Here is a 19,619-nt window from a genome sequence, read left to right as displayed (position 1 = left end):
CCTTTTGGCTGTGGACTTATGTCGTCTTGAACTTGTTTGGATACTGCACCACAACGTCTGTCATACAGGGTCCATTTCAACATTGCAGCATTGTTTGGCAAGTAAACATGGCGGTCTGAAGCAACGCAGCTGTGCGGAGGTGCTTTTCTTACACATTACTTGTATTAAAGGGTAGCTTCAAATCTCAGAGACAGAAGAGTCTGGGAATATAAGCTGATGATGACATTTGACACTCTCAGTGCAGGAATGAATGTGTCCCATGGATTTATGTCTTTTTACATCAATTAAAGAATTTGCTCCTCAGACCTTGTGGGGGCATCAAAACACAGAACCAAACCCCAGTCAGAGGACAATAAAACGTTCACACTCCTTATCTATGAACTGTTCCAATATTTATGTTCATCCCTCTCCCCTAATGATAGATCTGCTTCACGTCACTTGTCTTATCTATTGCAGTATTTCTCTGCTGTGTTGTGTATAAATATGTGATTCTTCAGAATTTGTATTAGTCTATGCCTGATGAAGAGACCTGAGTAGTCTCGAAAGCTTGCAATTTGTTACCATCTTTTCAGTTAGCCATTAAAAGGTATCAACCACTGAGGACTCTCAATTCTAAATATTTATCTATATCATGGCTAATAAGGTACAAAGATATATATCTTTCCTATATCAAAATAGGAATTCAATACAAGTGCCAAGATCAATGGTAACATTGAGGTTTAGAAATTTCAACCAAGGCCAACTGGAACACCATATACTAAGGCTTCCATACACTCTACACAAAAGTCGGCCGAATCCACCATGTTTGTTCGAATAGGTTGACTATCTGATATGTATAGGATCCTCCCGACACTTCCCTGGCAGATGATGTCGGGAATCTGCACAGAGAAGACATTCGTGCTGGTCAAAGAACCTAAAGTGCCAGCCATTATGTAGTGCCCCCTACAGTAGGGACGAGCACTCTATGACCTCACTGCTAGCACATTCCTAATGCTGACCCTGGTTTAATGTCTTGTTATTGGATGGAGTCCTGATACACATAGACTAAACCGCAGCTAAAATCGTGAGAAGTAGTTGGATTTTCTGTGACTTGTGGTTGAGGTCACAGCACCCTGAGGTCGCAATGTGACTCCATCCTCTTACACAATGCTGCAATGTAGCACATTGCCATCACTGTAAAAGTCACCGCATAGCCAAAGCCTAAGGTATAGCCAAAGCCTAAAAGGTATATTCTGATAGAGTAAGGAAGGGGGGTAACGTCTTCAGGCCTGCCACATATTAAGCAGCTGTGACTTGTGCCATTATGTATGAACCGCCTACATTTACGTATGGAACACCTATATTCAAAAAGGGTAAAAAATATACGAAGACTCCGATAACCCTATGGAGATTTTTGGAAATCACAAGCCTGCGTATTTCATCTGTTCTCATAGGCCAAAAACCTCTAAGTTGGAGTGATGTCCTCTCTACCAACTCCAAGGATATTGATGAGGGCCTGATCTTTCCATCACCAGAACAATGTTTTTGTAATTAGTCCCGATACTGTCTCTTTTGTACTGAGGTTCCAAAACGTTTAACACAGGATGCCGGCAACCATAACATATCCAGGATGTTTTTTTCTAAAGGGGATAAAAAAATGTTTGTATTCACTGATACCAGGCAGAGTAAAGAAGTAAAACACTGCATTTGGCTTATTGCTATGTCATTATTATTAGGCAGAAGGTCAGAGAACCAAGCTGATCACTATAGGGGCAGCAGAGGAAGCAATCACGGCCGAGACCCTGATGTGTGAGGCGGCTCAATGGCCTCTTGTTAGGCTCACCTTGTGAAGAGAACTGATAAGTTCCAGGACAAGGTGGGTACATGTATATACAAAAAGGGTCGCACTCTATCATGCTAAAGCACGTCAATTTGGAATATGTGAAATTTGAATAGCAAAACGGCTTTGGAGGATTAGGAAAAAATATGAGACGCTTAGCATAAAATTTGGCCAAATATTATGTGCCCATCAACCAACGTCAAGGTGGTCTCAGTCTGATGGGTCCCTGACCTGTGTGAATACCTCTCTGGGAAGGGACCCAGCAAGCTGAGACCACCTTGACGTTGGTTGATGGGCACATAATATTTGGCCAAATTTTATGCTAAGCGTCTCATATTTTTTCCTAATCCCCCAGTACAGCCCTCCTCCATCCCTCCAGACCCATTTCTCCTCCAGTACTGCCGTACTCCATCCCTCCAGCACTGCAGACCACTTCCTCACCCTTTGGCCGGCGTCACACTGGCGAGTTTTACGGACGTAAGAGCGCAGAAACTACGTCCGTAAAACTCGCATAACATACGGCACAATTATTCTCAATGGGGCTGCTCCTATTAGCCGTATATTACGGTTCAGTATTATACGGCTTTCTACGGCCGTACAAAATCGCAGCATGCTGCGTTTGTCAGCGTACTGCGCAAAAAAATCGCCAAAGTCTATGGGGGCGAGAAAAATACGGATTCCACACGGACCAGCAGTGTGACTTGCGAGAAATACGCAGCGGTGTTAGTGAAAAGTCGGTAATTCAATTGCCGGCTTTTCATTTCTCCTGCACAAACCCGACAGGATATGAGACATGGTTTACATACAGTAAACCATCTCATATCCCCCTTTTTTTTGCATATTCCACACTACTAATGTTAGTAGTGTGTATGTGCAAAATTTCAGCGCTGTAGCTGCTAAAATAAAGGGTTAAATGGCGGAAAAAATTGGCGTGGGCTCCCGCGCAATTTTCTCCGCCAGAGCGGTAAAGCCAGTGACTGAGGGCAGATATTAATAGCCAGGAGAGGGTCCATGGTTATTGGCCCCCCCCTGGCTACAAACATCTGCCCCCAGCCACCCCAGAAAAGGCACATCTGGAAGATGCGCCTATTCTGGCACTTGGCCACTCTCTTCCCACTCCCTGTAGCGGTGGGATATGGGGTAATGAAGGGTTAATGCCACCTTGCTATTGGAAGGTGACATTAAGCCAGATTAATGATGGAGAGGCGTCAATTATGACACCTATTCATTATTAATCCAATTGTAGGAAAGGGTTAAAAAACACACACACACGATTGAAAAGTATTTTAATGAAATAAACACACAGGTTGTTGTAATAATTTATTGTTCTCTCAAATCCATTTGCAGTCCCTCGCTTGGCAACATAATAAACGCACAAGATACATACCTTCTGATGTACTGTCAGGTCCAACGATGTAATCCATCTGAAGGGGTTAACTAATATTACAGGCAGGAGCCCTGCTAAATGCAGCTGTGCTCCGTGCTTGTAATTCCCCGGCGAATGAATGAAATCTAGGTCATTGACCTACATTTCATTCATTCGCGGTGAGGCGCCCTCTGGTGGATGTTCTCATGAACTGCAGCCTGGGAACTTTTTCCCACGCTCCAGGTCATATGAGGACATCCACCAGGGGGCGCATCACCGCGAATGAATGAAATGTAGGTCAATGACCTAGATTTCATTCATTCGCCGGGGAATTACAAGCACGGAGCACAGCTGCATTTAGCAGGGCTCCTGCCTGTAATATTAGTTAACCCCTTCAGATGGATTACATCGTTGGACCTGACAGTACATCAGAAGGTATGTATCTTGTGCGTTTATTATGTTGCCAAGCGAGGGACTGCAAATGGATTTGAGAGAACAATAAATTATTACAACAACCTGTGTGTTTATTTCATTAAAATACTTTTCAATCATGTGTGTGTGTGTTTTTTAACCCTTTCCTACAATTGGATTAATAATGGATAGGTGTCAGAATTGACGCCTCTCCATCATTAATCTGGCTTAATGTCACCTTCCAATAGCAAGGTGGCATTAACCCTTCATTACCCCATATCCCACCACTACAGGGAGTGGGAAGAGAGTGGCCAAGTGCCAGAATAGGCGCATCTTCCAGATGTGCCTTTTCTGGGGTGGCTGGGGGCAGATGTTTTTAGCCACGGGGGGGGCCAATATCCATGGACCCTCTCCTGGCTATTAATATCTGCCCTCAGTCACTGGCTTTACCACTCTGGCGGAGAAAATTGCGCGGGAGCCCACGCCAATTTTTTCCGCCATTTAACCCTTCATTTTAGCAGCTACAGCGCTGAAATTTTGCACATACACACTACTAACATTAGTAGTGTGGAATATGCAAAAAAAAGGGGGATATGAGATGGTTTACTGTATGTAAACCATGTCTCATATCCTGTCGGGTTTGTGCAGGAGAAATGAAAAGCCGGCAATTGAATTACCGGCTGTTCACAGATATCGCGCTGAATGAAATCTAAATACAGAATATATATATATGTGTCACAATGACATATATATATATATATATACTGTATATATGTTTTCCCGAACATTTGAGCACATAAATCCATTAGATGTCGGTTTTGCAAGCCTGCGCGAAAATCTCGCAGTACGGATGCCATACGGATTACATACGGAGGATGCCATGCGCAAAATACGCTGAAACACCCTGACTACGGATCACTATTTTGGGAAAATTTCTCCGTATTACGGCCGTAGTACGGACGTATAATACGTGGCGTATTGTCTTACGCCAAGTGTGACGCCGGCCTTTCTCCTCCAGTGCATCCCTCCTCCATCCCTCCAGCACTGCAGACCCCTTCCATTACTGCCCTACTCCATCTCTCCAGCACTGCAGACCACTTCCTCACACTTTCTCCTCCAGTACTGCCCTACTCCATCTCTCCAGCACTGCAGACCACTTCCTTACCCTTTCTCCTCTAGTACTGCCCTACTCCATCTCTCCAGCACTGCAGACCACTTTCTCCTCCAGTACTGCCCTACTCCATCTCTCCAGCACTGAAGATCCCTTCCTCACCCTTTCTCTTCCAGTACTGCCCCACTCCATTCTTCCAGCACTGCAGACCCCTTCCAGTACTGCCCTACTCCATCTCTCCAGCACTGCAGACCCCTTCCTCACCCTTTCTCCTCCAGTACAGCCCTCCTCCATCCTTCCAGCACTGCAGACCCCTTCCAGTACTGCCCTACTACATCTCTCCAGCACTGAAGACCCCTTCCAGTACTGCCCTACTCCATCTCTCCAGCACTACAGACCCCTTCCTCACCCTTTCTCCTCCAGTACAGCCCTCCTCCATCCTTCCAGCACTGCAGACCCCTTCCAGTACTGCCCTACTCCATCTCTCCAGCACTGCAGACCATTTCCTCACCCTTTCTCCTCCAGTACTGCCCTACTCGATCCTTCCAGCACTGCAGACCCCTTCCTCAGCCTTTCTCCTCCAGTACTGCCCTACTCGATCCTTCCAGCACTGCAGACCCCTTCCTCGCCCTTTCTCTTCCAGTACTGCCCTACTCGATCCTTCCAGCACTGCAACCCCTTCCTCACCCTTTCTCTTCCAGTACTGCCCTGCTCCATCCCTCCAGTACTGCAGACCCCTTCCTCACCCTTTCTCCTCCAGTACTGCCCTACTCCATCCCTCCAGCACTGCAGACCCCTTCATCACCCTTTCTCCTCCAGTACTGCCCTACTCAATACTTCCAGCACTGCAGACCCCTTTCTCACCCTTTCTCTTCTAGTACTGCCCTACTCGATCCTTCCAGCACTGCAGACCCCTTCCTCACCCTTTCTCATCCAGTACTGCCCTACTCCATCCCTCCAGCACTGCATACCCCTTCCTCTCCCTTTCTTGTCCAGTACTGCCCTACTCCATCCCTCCAGCACTGCATACCCCTTCCTCACCGTTTCTCCTCCAGTACTGCCCTACTTGATCCTTCCAGCACTGCAGGCCCCTTCCTCAGCCTTCCTCCTCCAGTACTGCCCTACTCGATCCTTTCAGCACTGCAGACCCCTTCCTCACCTTTTCTCTTCCAGTACTGCCCTACTCGATCCTTCCAGCACTGCAACCCCTTCCTTACCCTTTCTCTTCCAGTACTGCCCTACTTGATCCTTCCAGCACTGCAGACCCCTTCCTCACCCTTTCTCCTCCAGTACTGCCCTAGTCGATCCTTCCAGCACTGCAGACCCCTTCCTCACCGTTTCTCCTCCAGTACTGCCCTACTCGATCCTTCCAGCACTGCAGGCCCCTTCCTCAGCCTTCCTCCTCCAGTACTGCCCTACTCGATCCTTTCAGCACTGCAGACCCCTTCCTCACCCTTTCTCTTCCAGTACTGCCCTACTCGATCCTTCCAGCACTGCAACCCCTTCCTCACCCTTTCTCTTCCAGTACTGCCCTGCTCCATCCCTCCAGTACTGCAGACTCCTTCCTCACCCTTTCTCCTCCAGTACTGCCCTACTCCATCCCTCCAGCACTGCAGACCCCTTCATCACCCTTTCCCCTCCAGTACTGCCCTACTCAATACTTCCAGCACTGCAGACCCCTTTCTCACCCTTTATCTTCCAGTACTGCCCTACTTGATCCTTCCAGCACTGCAACCCCTTCCTCACCCTTTCTCTTCCAGTACTGCCCTGCTCCATCCCTCCAGTACTGCAGACCCCTTCCTCACCCTTTCTCCTCCAGTACTGCCCTACTCCATCCCTCCAGCACTGCAGACCCCTTCATCACCCTTTCTCCTCCAGTACTGCCCTACTCAATACTTCCAGCACTGCAACCCCTTCCTCACCCTTTCTCTTCCAGTACTGCCCTGCTCCATCCCTCCAGCACTGCAGACCCCTTCCTCACCCTTTCTCCTCCAGTACTGCCCTATTCCATCCCTCCAGCACTGCAGACCCCTTCATCACCCTTTCTCCTCCAGTACTGGCCTACTCAATATTTTGCAGCACTGCAGACCCCTTCCTCACCCATTCTCATCCAGTACTGCCCTACTCCATCCCTCCAGCACTGCATACCCCTTCCTCTCCCTTTCTCGTCCAGTACTGCCCTACTCCATCTCTCCAGCACTGCAGACCCCTTCCTCACCCTTTCTCCTCCAGTACAGCCCTCCTCCATCCTTCCAGCACTGCAGACCCCTTCCAGTACTGCCCTACTACATCTCTCCAGCACTGAAGACCCCTTCCAGTACTGCCCTACTCCATCTCTCCAGCACTACAGACCCCTTCCTCACCTTTTCTCCTCCAGTACAGCCCTCCTCCATCCTTCCAGCACTGCAGACCCCTTCCAGTACTGCCCTACTCCATCTCTCCAGCACTGCAGACCATTTCCTCACCCTTTCTCCTCCAGTACTGCCCTACTCGATCCCTCCAGTACTGCAGACCCCTTCCTCACCCTTTCTCCTCCAGTACTGCCCTACTCCATCCCTCCAGCACTGCAGACCCCTTCATCACCCTTTCCCCTCCAGTACTGCCCTACTCAATACTTCCAGCACTGCAGACCCCTTTCTCACCCTTTATCTTCCAGTACTGCCCTACTCGATCCTTCCAGCACTGCCACCCCTTCCTCAACCTTACTCTTCCAGTACTGCCCTGCTCCATCCCTCCAGTACTGCAGACCCTTTCCTCACCCTTTCTCCTCCAGTACTGCCCTACTCCATCCCTCCAGCACTGCAGACCCCTTCATCACCCTTTCTCCTCCAGTACTGCCCTACTCAATACTTCCAGCACTGCAGACCCCTTTCTCTTCTAGTACTGCCCTACTCGATCCTTCCAGCACTGCAGACCCCTTCCTCACCCTTTCTCATCCAGTACTGCCCTACTCCATCCCTCCAGCACTGCATACCCCTTCCTCTCCCTTTCTTGTCCAGTACTGCCCTACTCCATCCCTCCAGCACTGCATACCCCTTCCTCACCGTTTCTCCTCCAGTACTGCCCTACTCGATCCGTCCAGCACTGCAGGCCCCTTCCTCAGCCTTCCTCCTCCAGTACTGCCCTACTCGATCCTTTCAGCACTGCAGACCCCTTCCTCACCTTTTCTCTTCCAGTACTGCCCTACTCGATCCTTCCAGCACTGCAACCCCTTCCTTACCCTTTCTCTTCCAGTACTGCCCTACTTGATCCTTCCAGCACTGCAGACCCCTTCCTCACCCTTTCTCCTCCAGTACTGCCCTAGTCGATCCTTCCAGCACTGCAGACCCCTTCCTCACCGTTTCTCCTCCAGTACTGCCCTACTCGATCCTTCCAGCACTGCAGGCCCCTTCCTCAGCCTTCCTCCTCCAGTACTGCCCTACTCGATCCTTTCAGCACTGCAGACCCCTTCCTCACCCTTTCTCTTCCAGTACTGCCCTACTCGATCCTTCCAGCACTGCAACCCCTTCCTCACCCTTTCTCTTCCAGTACTGCCCTGCTCCATCCCTCCAGCACTGCAGACCCCTTCATCACCCTTTCCCCTCCAGTACTGCCCTACTCAATACTTCCAGCACTGCAGACCCCTTTCTCACCCTTTATCTTCCAGTACTGCCCTACTTGATCCTTCCAGCACTGCAACCCCTTCCTCACCCTTTCTCTTCCAGTACTGCCCTGCTCCATCCCTCCAGTACTGCAGACCCCTTCCTCACCCTTTCTCCTCCAGTACTGCCCTACTCCATCCCTCCAGCACTGCAGACACCTTCATCACCCTTTCTCCTCCAGTACTGCCCTACTCAATACTTCCAGCACTGCAACCCCTTCCTCACCCTTGCTCTTCCAGTACTGCCCTGCTCCATCCCTCCAGCACTGCAGACCCCTTCCTCACCCTTTCTCCTCCAGTACTGCCCTATTCCATCCCTCCAGCACTGCAGACCCCTTCATCACCCTTTCTCCTCCAGTACTGGCCTACTCAATATTTTGCAGCACTGCAGACCCCTTCCTCACCCATTCTCATCCAGTACTGCCCTACTCCATCCCTCCAGCACTGCATACCCCTTCCTCTCCCTTTCTCGTCCAGTACTGCCCTACTCCATCTCTCCAGCACTGCAGACCCCTTCCTCACCCTTTCTCCTCCAGTACTGCCCTAGTCGATCCTTCCAGCACTGCAGACCCTTTCCACACCCTTTCTCTTCCAGTACTGCCCTACTCCATCCCTCCAGCACTGCATACCCCTTCCTCACCCTTTCTCCTCCAGTACTGCCCTAGTCGATCCTTCCAGCACTGCAGACCCCTTCCTCAGCCTTCCTCCTCCAGTACTGCCCTACTCGATCCTTCCAGCACTGCAGACCCCTTCTTCACCCTTTCTCTTCCAGTACTGCTCTACTCCATCCCTCCAGCACTGCATACCCCTTCCTCACTTTCTCCTCCAGTACTGCCCTACTCGATCCTTCCAGCACTGCAGACACCTTCCTCACCCTTTCTCCTCCAGTACTGCCCTACTCCAACCCTCCAGCACTGCAGACCTCTTACTCACCCTTGCCCCTTCAGCACAGCAACTCCCTTCTTCCTTTCAGCACTGAATAATCTTTACAGAACACTTGCATGAACACTATCTCTGTATCAAAATCGCAAACAGAAAGGATGTGTCTAAAATAATTGGAGACGCTCCATGGAATGTATCAGTAGTGTAGGGGTTTACAAGTCACTCCTCCATTTCTCCTAAGCACTGCACACCCCTTTCTTACTTTGCATGGCTCTGCACCTCCACCTCTCTGTACTGCGCCCTCTCTCCTCCCCTCTCAGTACTGTGCCCCCCCTCCTCCACCTCTCAGTACTGTGCCCCCTCTCCTCCCAAGTCAGTACTGCGCCCCCTCTCCTCCCCTCTCAGCACTGCGCCCTCTCCTCCACCTCTCAGTACTGCGCCCCCTCTCCTCTCAGTACTGCGCCCCCTCTCCTCCCCTCTCAGTACTGTGCCCCCTCTCCTCCCAAGTCAGTACTGCGCCCCCTCTCCTCCCCTCTCAGCACTGCACCCCCTCTCCTCCACCTCTCAGTACTGCGCCCCCTCTCCTCTCAGTACTGCGCCCCCTCTCCTCCCCTCTCAGTACTGCACTGCTCTCCTCTCGCCTCCGAGTGGCGCCCCCTCTCTTCTACCTCTCAGTACTGCGCTCCCCTTCTCCACCTCAGTACTGCGCCCCCTCTCCTCCACCTCTCAGTACTGCGCCTCTCCTCCGCCTCTCAGTACTTCGCCCCCTCTCCTCCACCTCTCAGTACTGCGCCCCCTCCTCCATCTCTCAGTACTGCGCCCCCTCTCCTCCACCTCAGTTCTGTGCTAATCTCCTCCCTTCTCAGTACTGCGCCCCTCTCCTCCCGTCTCAGTGTGGTGCCCCCTCTCCTCCACCTCTCAGTACTGCGCCTCTCCTCCACCTCTCAGTACTTCGCCCCCTCTCCTCCACCTCTCAGTACTTCGCCCCCTCTCCTCCACCTCTCAGTACTGCGCCCCCTCTCCTCCACCTCTCAGTACTGGGCCCCCTCTCCTCCACCTCTCAGTACTTCGGCCCCTTTCAGTACTGCCCCCCTCTCCTCCACCTCTCAGTACTGCGCCCCTCTCCTCCACCTCTCAGTACTGCGCCCCTATCCTCCGCCTCAGTACTTCGCCCACTGTCAGTACTGTGGCCCCTCTCCTCTACCTCTCAGTACTGCGCCCCCTTCCTCCACCTCAGTACTGCGCCCCCTCTCCTCCACCTCAGTACAGCGCCCCCTCTCAGTACTGTGCCCCCTCTCCTCTCAGTACTGCGCCCCCTCTCCTCCACCTCTCAGTACTGTGCCCCCTCTCAGTACTGCGCCCCCTCCTCCACCTCTCAGTACTGCGTCCCCTCTTCTCCCCTCTCAGTACTGCGCCCCCTCTCAGCACTGCGCCCCCTCTCCTCCACCTCAGTACTGCGCCCCCTCTCCTCCGCCTCAGTACTGCGCCCCCTCCCCTCCACCTCAGTACTGCGCCCTCTCCTCCACCTCAGTACTACGCCCGCTCTCCTCCACCTCTCAGTACTGCGCCCCCTCTCCTCCTCTCAGTACTGCGCCCCCTCTCCTCCTCTCAGTACTGCGCCCTCTCTCCTCCATCTCTCAGTACTGCCTTCCTCTCCTCCATCTCTCAGTACTGCGCCCCTCTCCTTCACCTCTCAGTACTGCGCCCCCTCTCATCCACTTATCAGTACTGCGCCCCCTCTTCTCCACCTCTCAGTACTGCCTTCCTGTCCTTCACCTCTCAGCACTGCGCCCCCTCTCCTCCACCTCAGTTCTGCGCCACTCTCAGTGTTGCGCTCCTCTCCTCCCTTCTCAGTACTGCGCCCCTCTCCTCCTGTCTCAGTGCGGCGCCCCCTCTCCTCCACCTCTCAGTACTGCGCCCCTCCTCCACCTCTCAGTACTGCGCCCTGTCCTCCACCTCAGTACTGCGCCCCCTCCTGCACCTCTCAGTACTGCGCCCCCTCTCCTCCCCTCTCAGTACTGCGCCCCCTCTCAGTACTGCGCCCCTCTCCTCCAACTCAGTATTGCGCCCCCTCCTGCACCTCTCAGTACTGTGCCCCCCTCCTCCACCTCTCAGTACTGCGCCCCTCTCCTCCACCTCAGTACTGCGCCCCTCTCCTCCACCTCAGTACTGCGCCCCCTCCTGCACCTCTCAGTACTGCGCCCTCTCCTCCACTCAGTACTGCGCCCCCTCTCCTCCCCTCTCAGTACTGCGCCCCCTCTCCTCCCCTCTCAGTACTGAGCCCTCTCTCAGTACTGCGCCCCCTCTCCTCCACCTCTCAGTACTGCGCCCCCTCTCCTCCCCTCTCAGTACTGCGCCCCCTCTCCTCCCCTCTCAGTACTGCGCCCCCTCTCCTCCCCTCTCAGTACTGCGCCCCCTCTCCTCACCTCTCAGTACTGCGCCCTCTCCTCCACCTCTCAGTACTGTGCCCCCTCTCCTCCCCTCTCAGTACTGCGCCCCCTCTCCTCCCCTCTCAGTACTGCGCCCCCTCTCCTCCCCTCTCAGTACTGCACCCCCTCTCCTCCCCTCTCAGTACTGCGCCCCCTCTCCTCCCGTCTCAGTACTGCGCCCCCTCTCCTCCACCTCTCAGTACTGCGCCCCCTGTCCTTCCCTCTCAGTACTGCGCCCCCTGTCCTCCCCTCTCAGTACTGCGCCCCCTCTCCTCCCCTCTCAGTACTGCGCCCCCTCTCCTCCCCTCTCAGTACTGCGCCCCCTCTCCTCCCGTCTCAGTACTGCGCCCCCTGTCCTCCCCTCTCAGTACTGAGCCCCCTCTACTCCACCTCTCAGTATTGCGCCCCCTCTCCTCCCGTCTCAGTATTGCGCCCCCTCTCCTCCCCTCTCAGTACTGCGCCCCCTCTCCTCCACCTCTCAGTACTGCGCCCCCTCTCCTCCCCTCTCAGTACTGCGCCCCCTCTCCTCCCGTCTCAGTACTGCGCCCCCTCTCCTCCCCTCTCAGTACTGCGCCCCCTCTCCTCCACCTCTCAGTACTGCGCCCCCTCTCCTCCCCTCTCAGTACTGCACCCCCTCTCCTCCACCTCTCAGTACTGCGCCCCCTCTCCTCCCCTCTCAGTACTGCGCCCCCTCTCCTCCCCTCTCAGTACTGTGCCCCCTCTCCTCCCCTCTCAGTACTGCGGCCCCTCTCCTCACCTCTCAGTACTGCGCCCCCTCTCCTCCACCTCTCAGTACTGTGCCCCCTCTCCTCCCCTCTCAGTACTGCGCCTCCTCTAATCCCCTCAGTACTGCGCCCCCTCTCAGTACTGCGCCCCCTCTCCTCCCCTCTCAGTACTGCACCCTCTCTCCTCCACCTCTCAGTACTGCGCCCCCTCTCAGTACTGCGCCCCCTCTCCTCCACCTCTCAGTACTGCGCCCCCTCTCAGTACTGCGCCCCCTCTCCTCCACCTCTCAGTACTGCGCCCCCTCTCCTCCCCTCTCAGTACTGTGCCCCTCTCCTCCCCTCTCAGTACTGCGCCCCCTCTAATCCCCTCAGTACTGAGCCCCCTCTCAGTACTGCGCCCCCTCTCCTCCCCTCAGTACTGCGCCCCCTCTCCTCCCCTCAGTACTGCGCCCCCTCTCCTCCCCTCAGTACTGCGCCCCCTCTCCTCCCCTCTCAGTACTGCGCCCCCTCTCCTCCCCTCTCAGTACTGCGCCCCCTCTAATCCCCTCAGTACTGCGCCCCCTCTCAGTACTACGCCCCCTCTCAGTACTGCGCCCCCTCTCCTCCCCTCTCAGTACTGCACCCCCTCTCCTCCCCTCTCGGTACTGCGCCCCCTCTCCTCCCCTCTCGGTACTGCGCCCCCTCTCCTCCCCTCTCAGTACTGCGCCCCCTCTCCTCCACCTCTCAGTACTGTGCCCCCTCTCCTCCCCTCAGTACTGCGCCCCCTCTAATCCCCTCAGTACTGCGCCCCCTCTCAGTACTGCGCCCCCTCTCCTCCCCTCTCAGTACTGCACCCTCTCCTCCACCTCTCAGTACTGCGCCCCCTCTCAGTACTGCGCCGCCTCTCCTCCACCTCTCAGTACTGCGCCCCCTCTCCTCCCCTCTCAGTACTGCGCCCCCTCTCCTCCCCTCTCAGTACTGCGCCCCCTCTAATCCCCTCTCAGTACTGCGCCCCCTCTCCTCCCCTCAGTACTGCGCCCTCTCCTCCCCTCAGTACTGCGCCCCCTCTCCTCCCCTCTCAGTACTGCGCCCCCTCTAATCCCCTCAGTACTGCGCCCCCTCTCAGTACTGCGCCCCCTCTCAGTACTACGCCCCCTCTCAGTACTGCGCCCCCTCTCCTCCCCTCTCAGTACTGCGCCCTCTCTCCTCCCCTCTCGGTACTGCGCCCCCTCTCCTCCCCTCTCGGTACTGCGCCCCCTCTCCTCCCCTCTCGGTACTGCGCCCCCTCTCCTCCCCTCTCGGTACTGCGCCCCCTCTCCTCCCCTCTCAGTACTGCGCCCCCTCTCCTCCCCTCTCAGTACTGCGCCCCCTCTCCTCCCCTCAGTACTGCGCCCCCTCTCCTCCCCTCTCAGTACTGCGCCCCCTCTCAGTACTACGCCCCCTCTCAGTACTGCGCCCCCTTTCCTCCCCTCTCGGTACTGCGCCCCCTCTCCTCCCCTCTCGGTACTGCGCCCCCTCTCCTCCCCTCTCGGTACTGCGCCCCCTCTCCTCCCCTCTCGGTACTGCGCCCCCTCTCCTCCCCTCTCGGTACTGCGCCCCCTCTCCTCCCCTCTCGGTACTGCGCCCCCTCTCCTCCCCTCTCGGTACTGCGCCCCCTCTCCTCCCCTCAGTACTGCGCCCCCTCTCCTCCCCTCTCAGTACTGCGCCCCCTGTCCTCCACCTCTCAGTACTGCGCCCCCTGTCCTCCACCTCTCAGTACTGCGCCCCCTCTCCTCCCCTCTCAGTACTGCGCCCCCTCTGCTCCCCTCTCAGTACTGCGCCCCCTCTCCTCCCCTCTCAGTACTGCGCCCCCTCTCCTCCCGTCTCAGTACTGCGCCCCCTCTCCTCCCCTTTCAGTACTGCGCCCCCTCTCCTCCCCTCTCAGTACTGCGCCCCCTCTCCTCCACCTCTCAGTACTGCGCCCCCTCTCAGTACTGCGCCCCCTCTCCTCCCCTCTCAGTACTGCGCCCCCTCTCCTCCCCACTCAGTACTGCGCCCCCTCTGCTCCCCTCTCAGTACTGCGCCCCCTCTCAGTACTGCGCCCCCTCTCCTCCCCTCTCAGTACTGCGCCCCCTCTCCTCCCCTCTCAGTACTGCGCCCCCTCTGCTCCCCTCTCAGTACTGCGCCCCCTCTCCTCCCCTCTCAGTACTGCGCCCCCTCTCCTCCCGTCTCAGTACTGCGCACCCTCTCCTCCCCTCTCAGTACTGCGCCCCCTCTCCTCCCCTCTCAGTACTGCGCCCCCTCTCCTCCACCTCTCAGTACTGCGCCCCCTCTCCTCCCCTCTCAGTACTGCGCCCCCTCTCCTCCCCTCTCAGTACTGCGCCCCCTCTCCTCCCCTCTCGGTACTGCGCCCCCTCTCCTCCCCTCTCAGTACTGCGCCCCCTCTCCTCCACCTCTCAGTACTGTGCCCCCTCTCCTCCCCTCAGTACTGCGCCCCCTCTAATCCCCTCAGTACTGCGCCCCCTCTCCTCCCCTCTCAGTACTGCACCCCCTCTCCTCCACCTCTCAGTACTGCGCCCCCTCTCCTCCACCTCTCAGTACTGCGCCCCCTCTCCTCCCCTCTCAGTACTGCGCCCCCTCTCCTCCCCTCTCAGTACTGCGCCCCCTCTAATCCCCTCTCAGTACTGCGCCCCCTCTCAGTACTGCGCCCCCTCTCCTCCCCTCAGTACTGCGCCCCCTCTCCTCCCCTCAGTACTGCGCCCCCTCTCCTCCCCTCTCAGTACTGCGCCCCCTCTAATCCCCTCAGTACTGCGCCCCCTCTCAGTACTGCGCCCCCTCTCAGTACTACGCCCCCTCTCAGTACTGCGCCCCCTCTCCTCCCCTCTCAGTACTGCGCCCTCTCTCCTCCCCTCTCGGTACTGCGCCCCCTCTCCTCCCCTCTCGGTACTGCGCCCCCTCTCCTCCCCTCTCGGTACTGCGCCCCCTCTCCTCCCCTCTCGGTACTGCGCCCCCTCTCCTCCCCTCTCAGTACTGCGCCCCCTCTCCTCCCCTCTCAGTACTGCGCCCCCTCTCCTCCCCTCTCAGTACTGCGCCCCCTCTCCTCCCCTCAGTACTGCGCCCCCTCTCCTCCCCTCTCAGTACTGCGCCCCCTCTCCTCCCCTCTCAGTACTGCGCCCCCTCTCCTCCCCTCTCAGTACTGCGCCCCCTCTCCTCCCCTCTCAGTACTGCGCCCCCTCTCCTCCCCTCTCAGTACTGCGCCCCCTCTCCTCCCCTCAGTACTGCGCCCCCTCTCCTCCCCTCTCAGTACTGCGCCCCCTCTGCTCCCCTCTCAGTACTGCGCCCCCTCTCCTCCCCTCTCAGTACTGCGCCCCCTCTCCTCCCCTCTCAGTACTGCGCCCCTTTTAATCACTATTCTCTTTGTCCTGCAAGTTAAGCTGAAAAGCTTCGGGGGGCGTGGCCATGCCTGTTTTCGAGTTTTTCCTATTGGTCAAAACACTGTTCTCTCTTCTCGGCTTCGGATTGGCCACCTGGAGTAGTCACCAAGGGGCGTGACGCAAATAGCGGCTCACCTATGATTGGCTGAACAGAACGAGAAGGCGAGTGGGAGGATCCCTGTCAGGATGGCAGACCCTGAGCTTGGAACATGCACGCCGGGCGTGGCTAGACCCTCCGTGATGAATTCTTCCGCTGTGTAGGCGTGTTTATACCCATAAATGGCCACAAAGGGGCGTGTTGTAGGAGTGGTTATAGCATATGTTATAAGTACTGCCACCTCTCTGGGGCGGGGTCAGTGAGTCTGTTCCCGCCCTCTCGTCCTTGTCGCCCAGTCCTCCCCTCCCCCTGTGCCCGGTCTGTGCTCTCGGGTCGGCCCGCAGTGCACAGCTCGCCGGCTTCTCTCTCACTCCCCGAGCACAGCGGGAGCACCGGGCGGGGGAGGCGACACCATGAACGGCCCGGGGAGCGGCGACTATGTCATCTGCAGCAACTGCCACAAAGTGCTGAGGAAGGTGAGAGCCCGACCCCCTGCCAGTGCCCGCAACTGCACAAGTCCTGGCATATCCCCTCCTGCAGGGAGTCCTGCTGGCACTTGTAGTTCTGCATTGTCTGCACTGCTGGATCCACAGGTCCCTCTGCATTGTTTCTATGTGTTACTGATTAGGTGACCATTCCCTCTTGGGGGGTTTATGCAACTTCTTGGGGGAGTGAAGACTTTTGCAAAAATCCATTATTTTATTTTATTTTTACATTTTTGTAAATCTCTTTGCAACAAATGCATCGCCCCCTCCTACAGAATTCTTACAGGATTATTTATAATAAATAAAATAAATCCCTAAAAACAACCCGTATAGTGTCGGATCTGGGCGCCATATATCTGTCCGGCCGCGGTCTATATCCCACGGGCGCTCCGGCATCGCCGTCCTGTTGCTATGTGAAAACATCTCCCCCCTTCGTCCAAACTATCGCCCCCTCCTCCTCATCCTCCTCCTCCGATAAACCAATCCGTATTGGCCCCCCAGGTCTGGTTTGTAAAGGGTTAATTTTTATTGTCTTATTACTGTAAATATTGACGTTATTTTCTTCTGGTTTTTTTTTTTTTTTAATCCATATTTTCTCCTTTTTAATAGCGGAGGGGCATATTTTTTGGGCCAGCGGATTGTCCACACACCCTGTGCCGGGCTGCGGAGCTTGCGCTCTAACTCCAGGTCCCACGTCCTATTGATACACAGCGGTTTTGTTACGGTAACGGGGATCTAGCAGAGCCGAGCGAGTAACCGCGCGCATTACACGGCACATTGGGCTCTGCTACATCGCGCCAGCGCTTATCTCGGCCGCCGGCTGTCACAGAGATTGCGGTGGGAGCTGTTGTTCCTGTGATCCGTGGCTTGTTGTTCTGGTCGGTAGCGGACCCATCGCCCTTGTCACTTTTTTTGTTTTTTTTTCATCCCCATTGTTGTCGCCTAATAGGATTAAACCGTTTTTGACGTAGTGTCAGCATTTAATCAAAATAATAAAAAAATCCATCAATAAGTCCTCTATGTTCATCCTACTAGTCAGCTGTTTTTTTGGGGTGCAGCGTACCTTACCTTGACCCCCAATCACCCGAGAGGGGCATCGGAGCGCTATTCGTCAGGTTCGACAGGTTGTCATATACGCCAAGGTCCTAACCCATCGGCAACCTGTGGCCCCCTATGGGGTTTCCTATTTGTGCTGCTGAGCGAGGGGTAGGGGGTGTATGTGGCTGCAGAAATATAGAATTTGTTGTGCAGAAGCGGTGACATGTCCAAAGTGGAACCCCCTTTAAATGATTAAAAGGATTGACCGAGGGCAAGGGGGGGTATGCGGCTGCAGAAAAGTACCATATATCCAATTTGTTGTGCAGGACTCAGTTCTGGGAGTTGTCAAAACAGGTTGAACTCCCCTTTTAAGTAAGTTAAAGGGATCGTCCAGGTATTGATTATTGTTAACTTTCTAGTATGTTGTGTCTTTCCATTCCTCAGCGGTCTTATTCTCTTCTCCGCTTGCTGTCGGTGAATAGAAGCTTTCTGCTTTACATCCAGAGCTGAAATCCACCCATACCCCACCCCCCACCGACCTGATATACTGCATGTAGTGATGATGAGCCATTGCTACAAGCTACCTGCACCCTCTGGCCCTACTCTAGTCCTACTATCGGAGTATTTGATCCATATGTTTGGTTTTTTTGGAAGTAAATAATTACGTTGACAGCAAGCACAGATCTTGAAAATGTTGCATTTATTTTTTTAAATGTTCTTTTTACAGGAAGAATTAAAAAAATTAAAAAAAAAGCCCTGTAATTTGGTTATAAAGTGTAAATATTTGCCAGAGAATCCCCCGTCGTCCTCGTTTTTGGGGGTCCGGGGAGCCTCCTGCTTCAGCTGCAGAGCATTCCTGCACACACACAGTGGTTAGATCTTGTTTATCGCTGTGCTACCTGCACAGACACCTCCTAATTACCTTCGTTAATTTCTGATGACTTTATTTATTTCATTAGTCGCCATGGAGATTGGGACGCCTTGATAAAACCGTAATGAAAAATTGTCTTTTTTGCCGATAGCCAATCACAGCGCAGCATTTATATTCCAATGGCAGAATAAGAAATCCGGCTCAGTTTTTACTAAAATAAACAAAAAAAAATATTCAAAGAGTTTTTAAAATAAAAACATTGGCTTCCTCTGACGCCGCTATAGCAACGTCTCAACAGATCAGACTGCACCCGCGATCACGTGTGATGAGACGTAGTCATTGGGGGCCGGGTCAGCGCTACCTTGGGAGCCGCAGAAGGTGAATTTGCTAATATATTTTTTTAGGATCAGTAGTTTGTCTACAGTAAAAAAAAATAAAAAGCAAAAAACAAAATCAGCGCTGAATTTTGGTGCTGATTTTCTTATGGGTTTCTCTGCAGATTTAAAATGGGCGGACCCAAATCCTTTTGCACGAGTAGAATCAGTCAAGCTAGTATTGGTAAGCGTGTCCAAACATGTCAGTGATCGGCCGTCGAAGCAGCCTGTTGTGGCGCATCGCCCCTTATAAATAAAGGATGTGCCACTGACAATATCCAAAGGGTATGAAGACTAATCAGTCATAGTACAGTCTTTGTAAAAGACTCAGTCCTGTATGGTAAAGACTACAATGTCCAGAAGTAGAAATAACAAATGTTTGTCCCAAAACAGCGCCACTCTTACTTATGGGTAGTGTCTGGTACTGCAGCTTCATCCTCATAGAAGTGAATGTAGCTGGGGTGCAATACCAGGCACAGCCTATGGACTAGAGTGGCGCTGTTTGGCTATGCGCATGTGGGGTTTTTGGAGGCATTACAAAAAAATTAAATCAGTTTTTCAAGCTGAAACAGTTTCAGGAAACTTTTTTTCTTTTTTTAAGCATTCCTTGCTGTCTTTTGATTGTGCCTAGTTTGGATAGATTTTCTTCAGAATCCACTTTAAAAAACACAAACAACCATATATATTTACTTATAGTCAATATATTTATTATTATATATAAGTATATGTAATATATACGTGTGTGTGTGTGTGTGTGTGTGTGTATATATATATATATATATATATATATATATATATATATATATATATATATATATATATATATATATATATATATATATATTTTGTAATAATTTTTTTTTCTTTTTTTTCTTCCGTAAGTGTTATTTAAAACCTCCTGGGAGGGGAGCAAAACGGGAAAAAAAGTTAAAAAAAAACCTTGTATGAGCAGCGGTGGGTTTCCTGTAGAAATTAATAG

The 19,619-nt window shown here is 53.8% G+C and overlaps 1 protein-coding gene across 2 annotated transcripts in view; it reads left to right on the top strand.

Annotated features, from left to right (window-relative positions):
• The first annotated feature begins 16,120 nt into the window (after window positions 1–16,120).
• The window catches only part of SESN3 (sestrin 3), a 66,466-nt gene continuing 62,967 nt past the window's right edge, over window positions 16,121–19,619 (top strand). The window contains exon 1 of one of the 2 annotated variants that reach the window (XM_077298453.1): window positions 16,121–16,348. In XM_077298453.1, coding sequence (XP_077154568.1) covers window positions 16,286–16,348 — 63 coding nt within the window. In that variant the 5' untranslated portion in view covers window positions 16,121–16,285. The remainder of the gene's footprint in view (window positions 16,349–19,619) is intronic. The other variant, XM_077298454.1, reaches the window with a different exon arrangement.

The sequence above is a fragment of the Ranitomeya variabilis genome, chromosome 3, assembly GCF_051348905.1.
Source record: "Ranitomeya variabilis isolate aRanVar5 chromosome 3, aRanVar5.hap1, whole genome shotgun sequence".
NCBI lineage: Eukaryota > Metazoa > Chordata > Amphibia > Anura > Dendrobatidae > Ranitomeya > Ranitomeya variabilis.
Note: the sequence above shows the minus strand (reverse complement) of the source record. Positions and strands in the feature narration are given on the sequence as shown.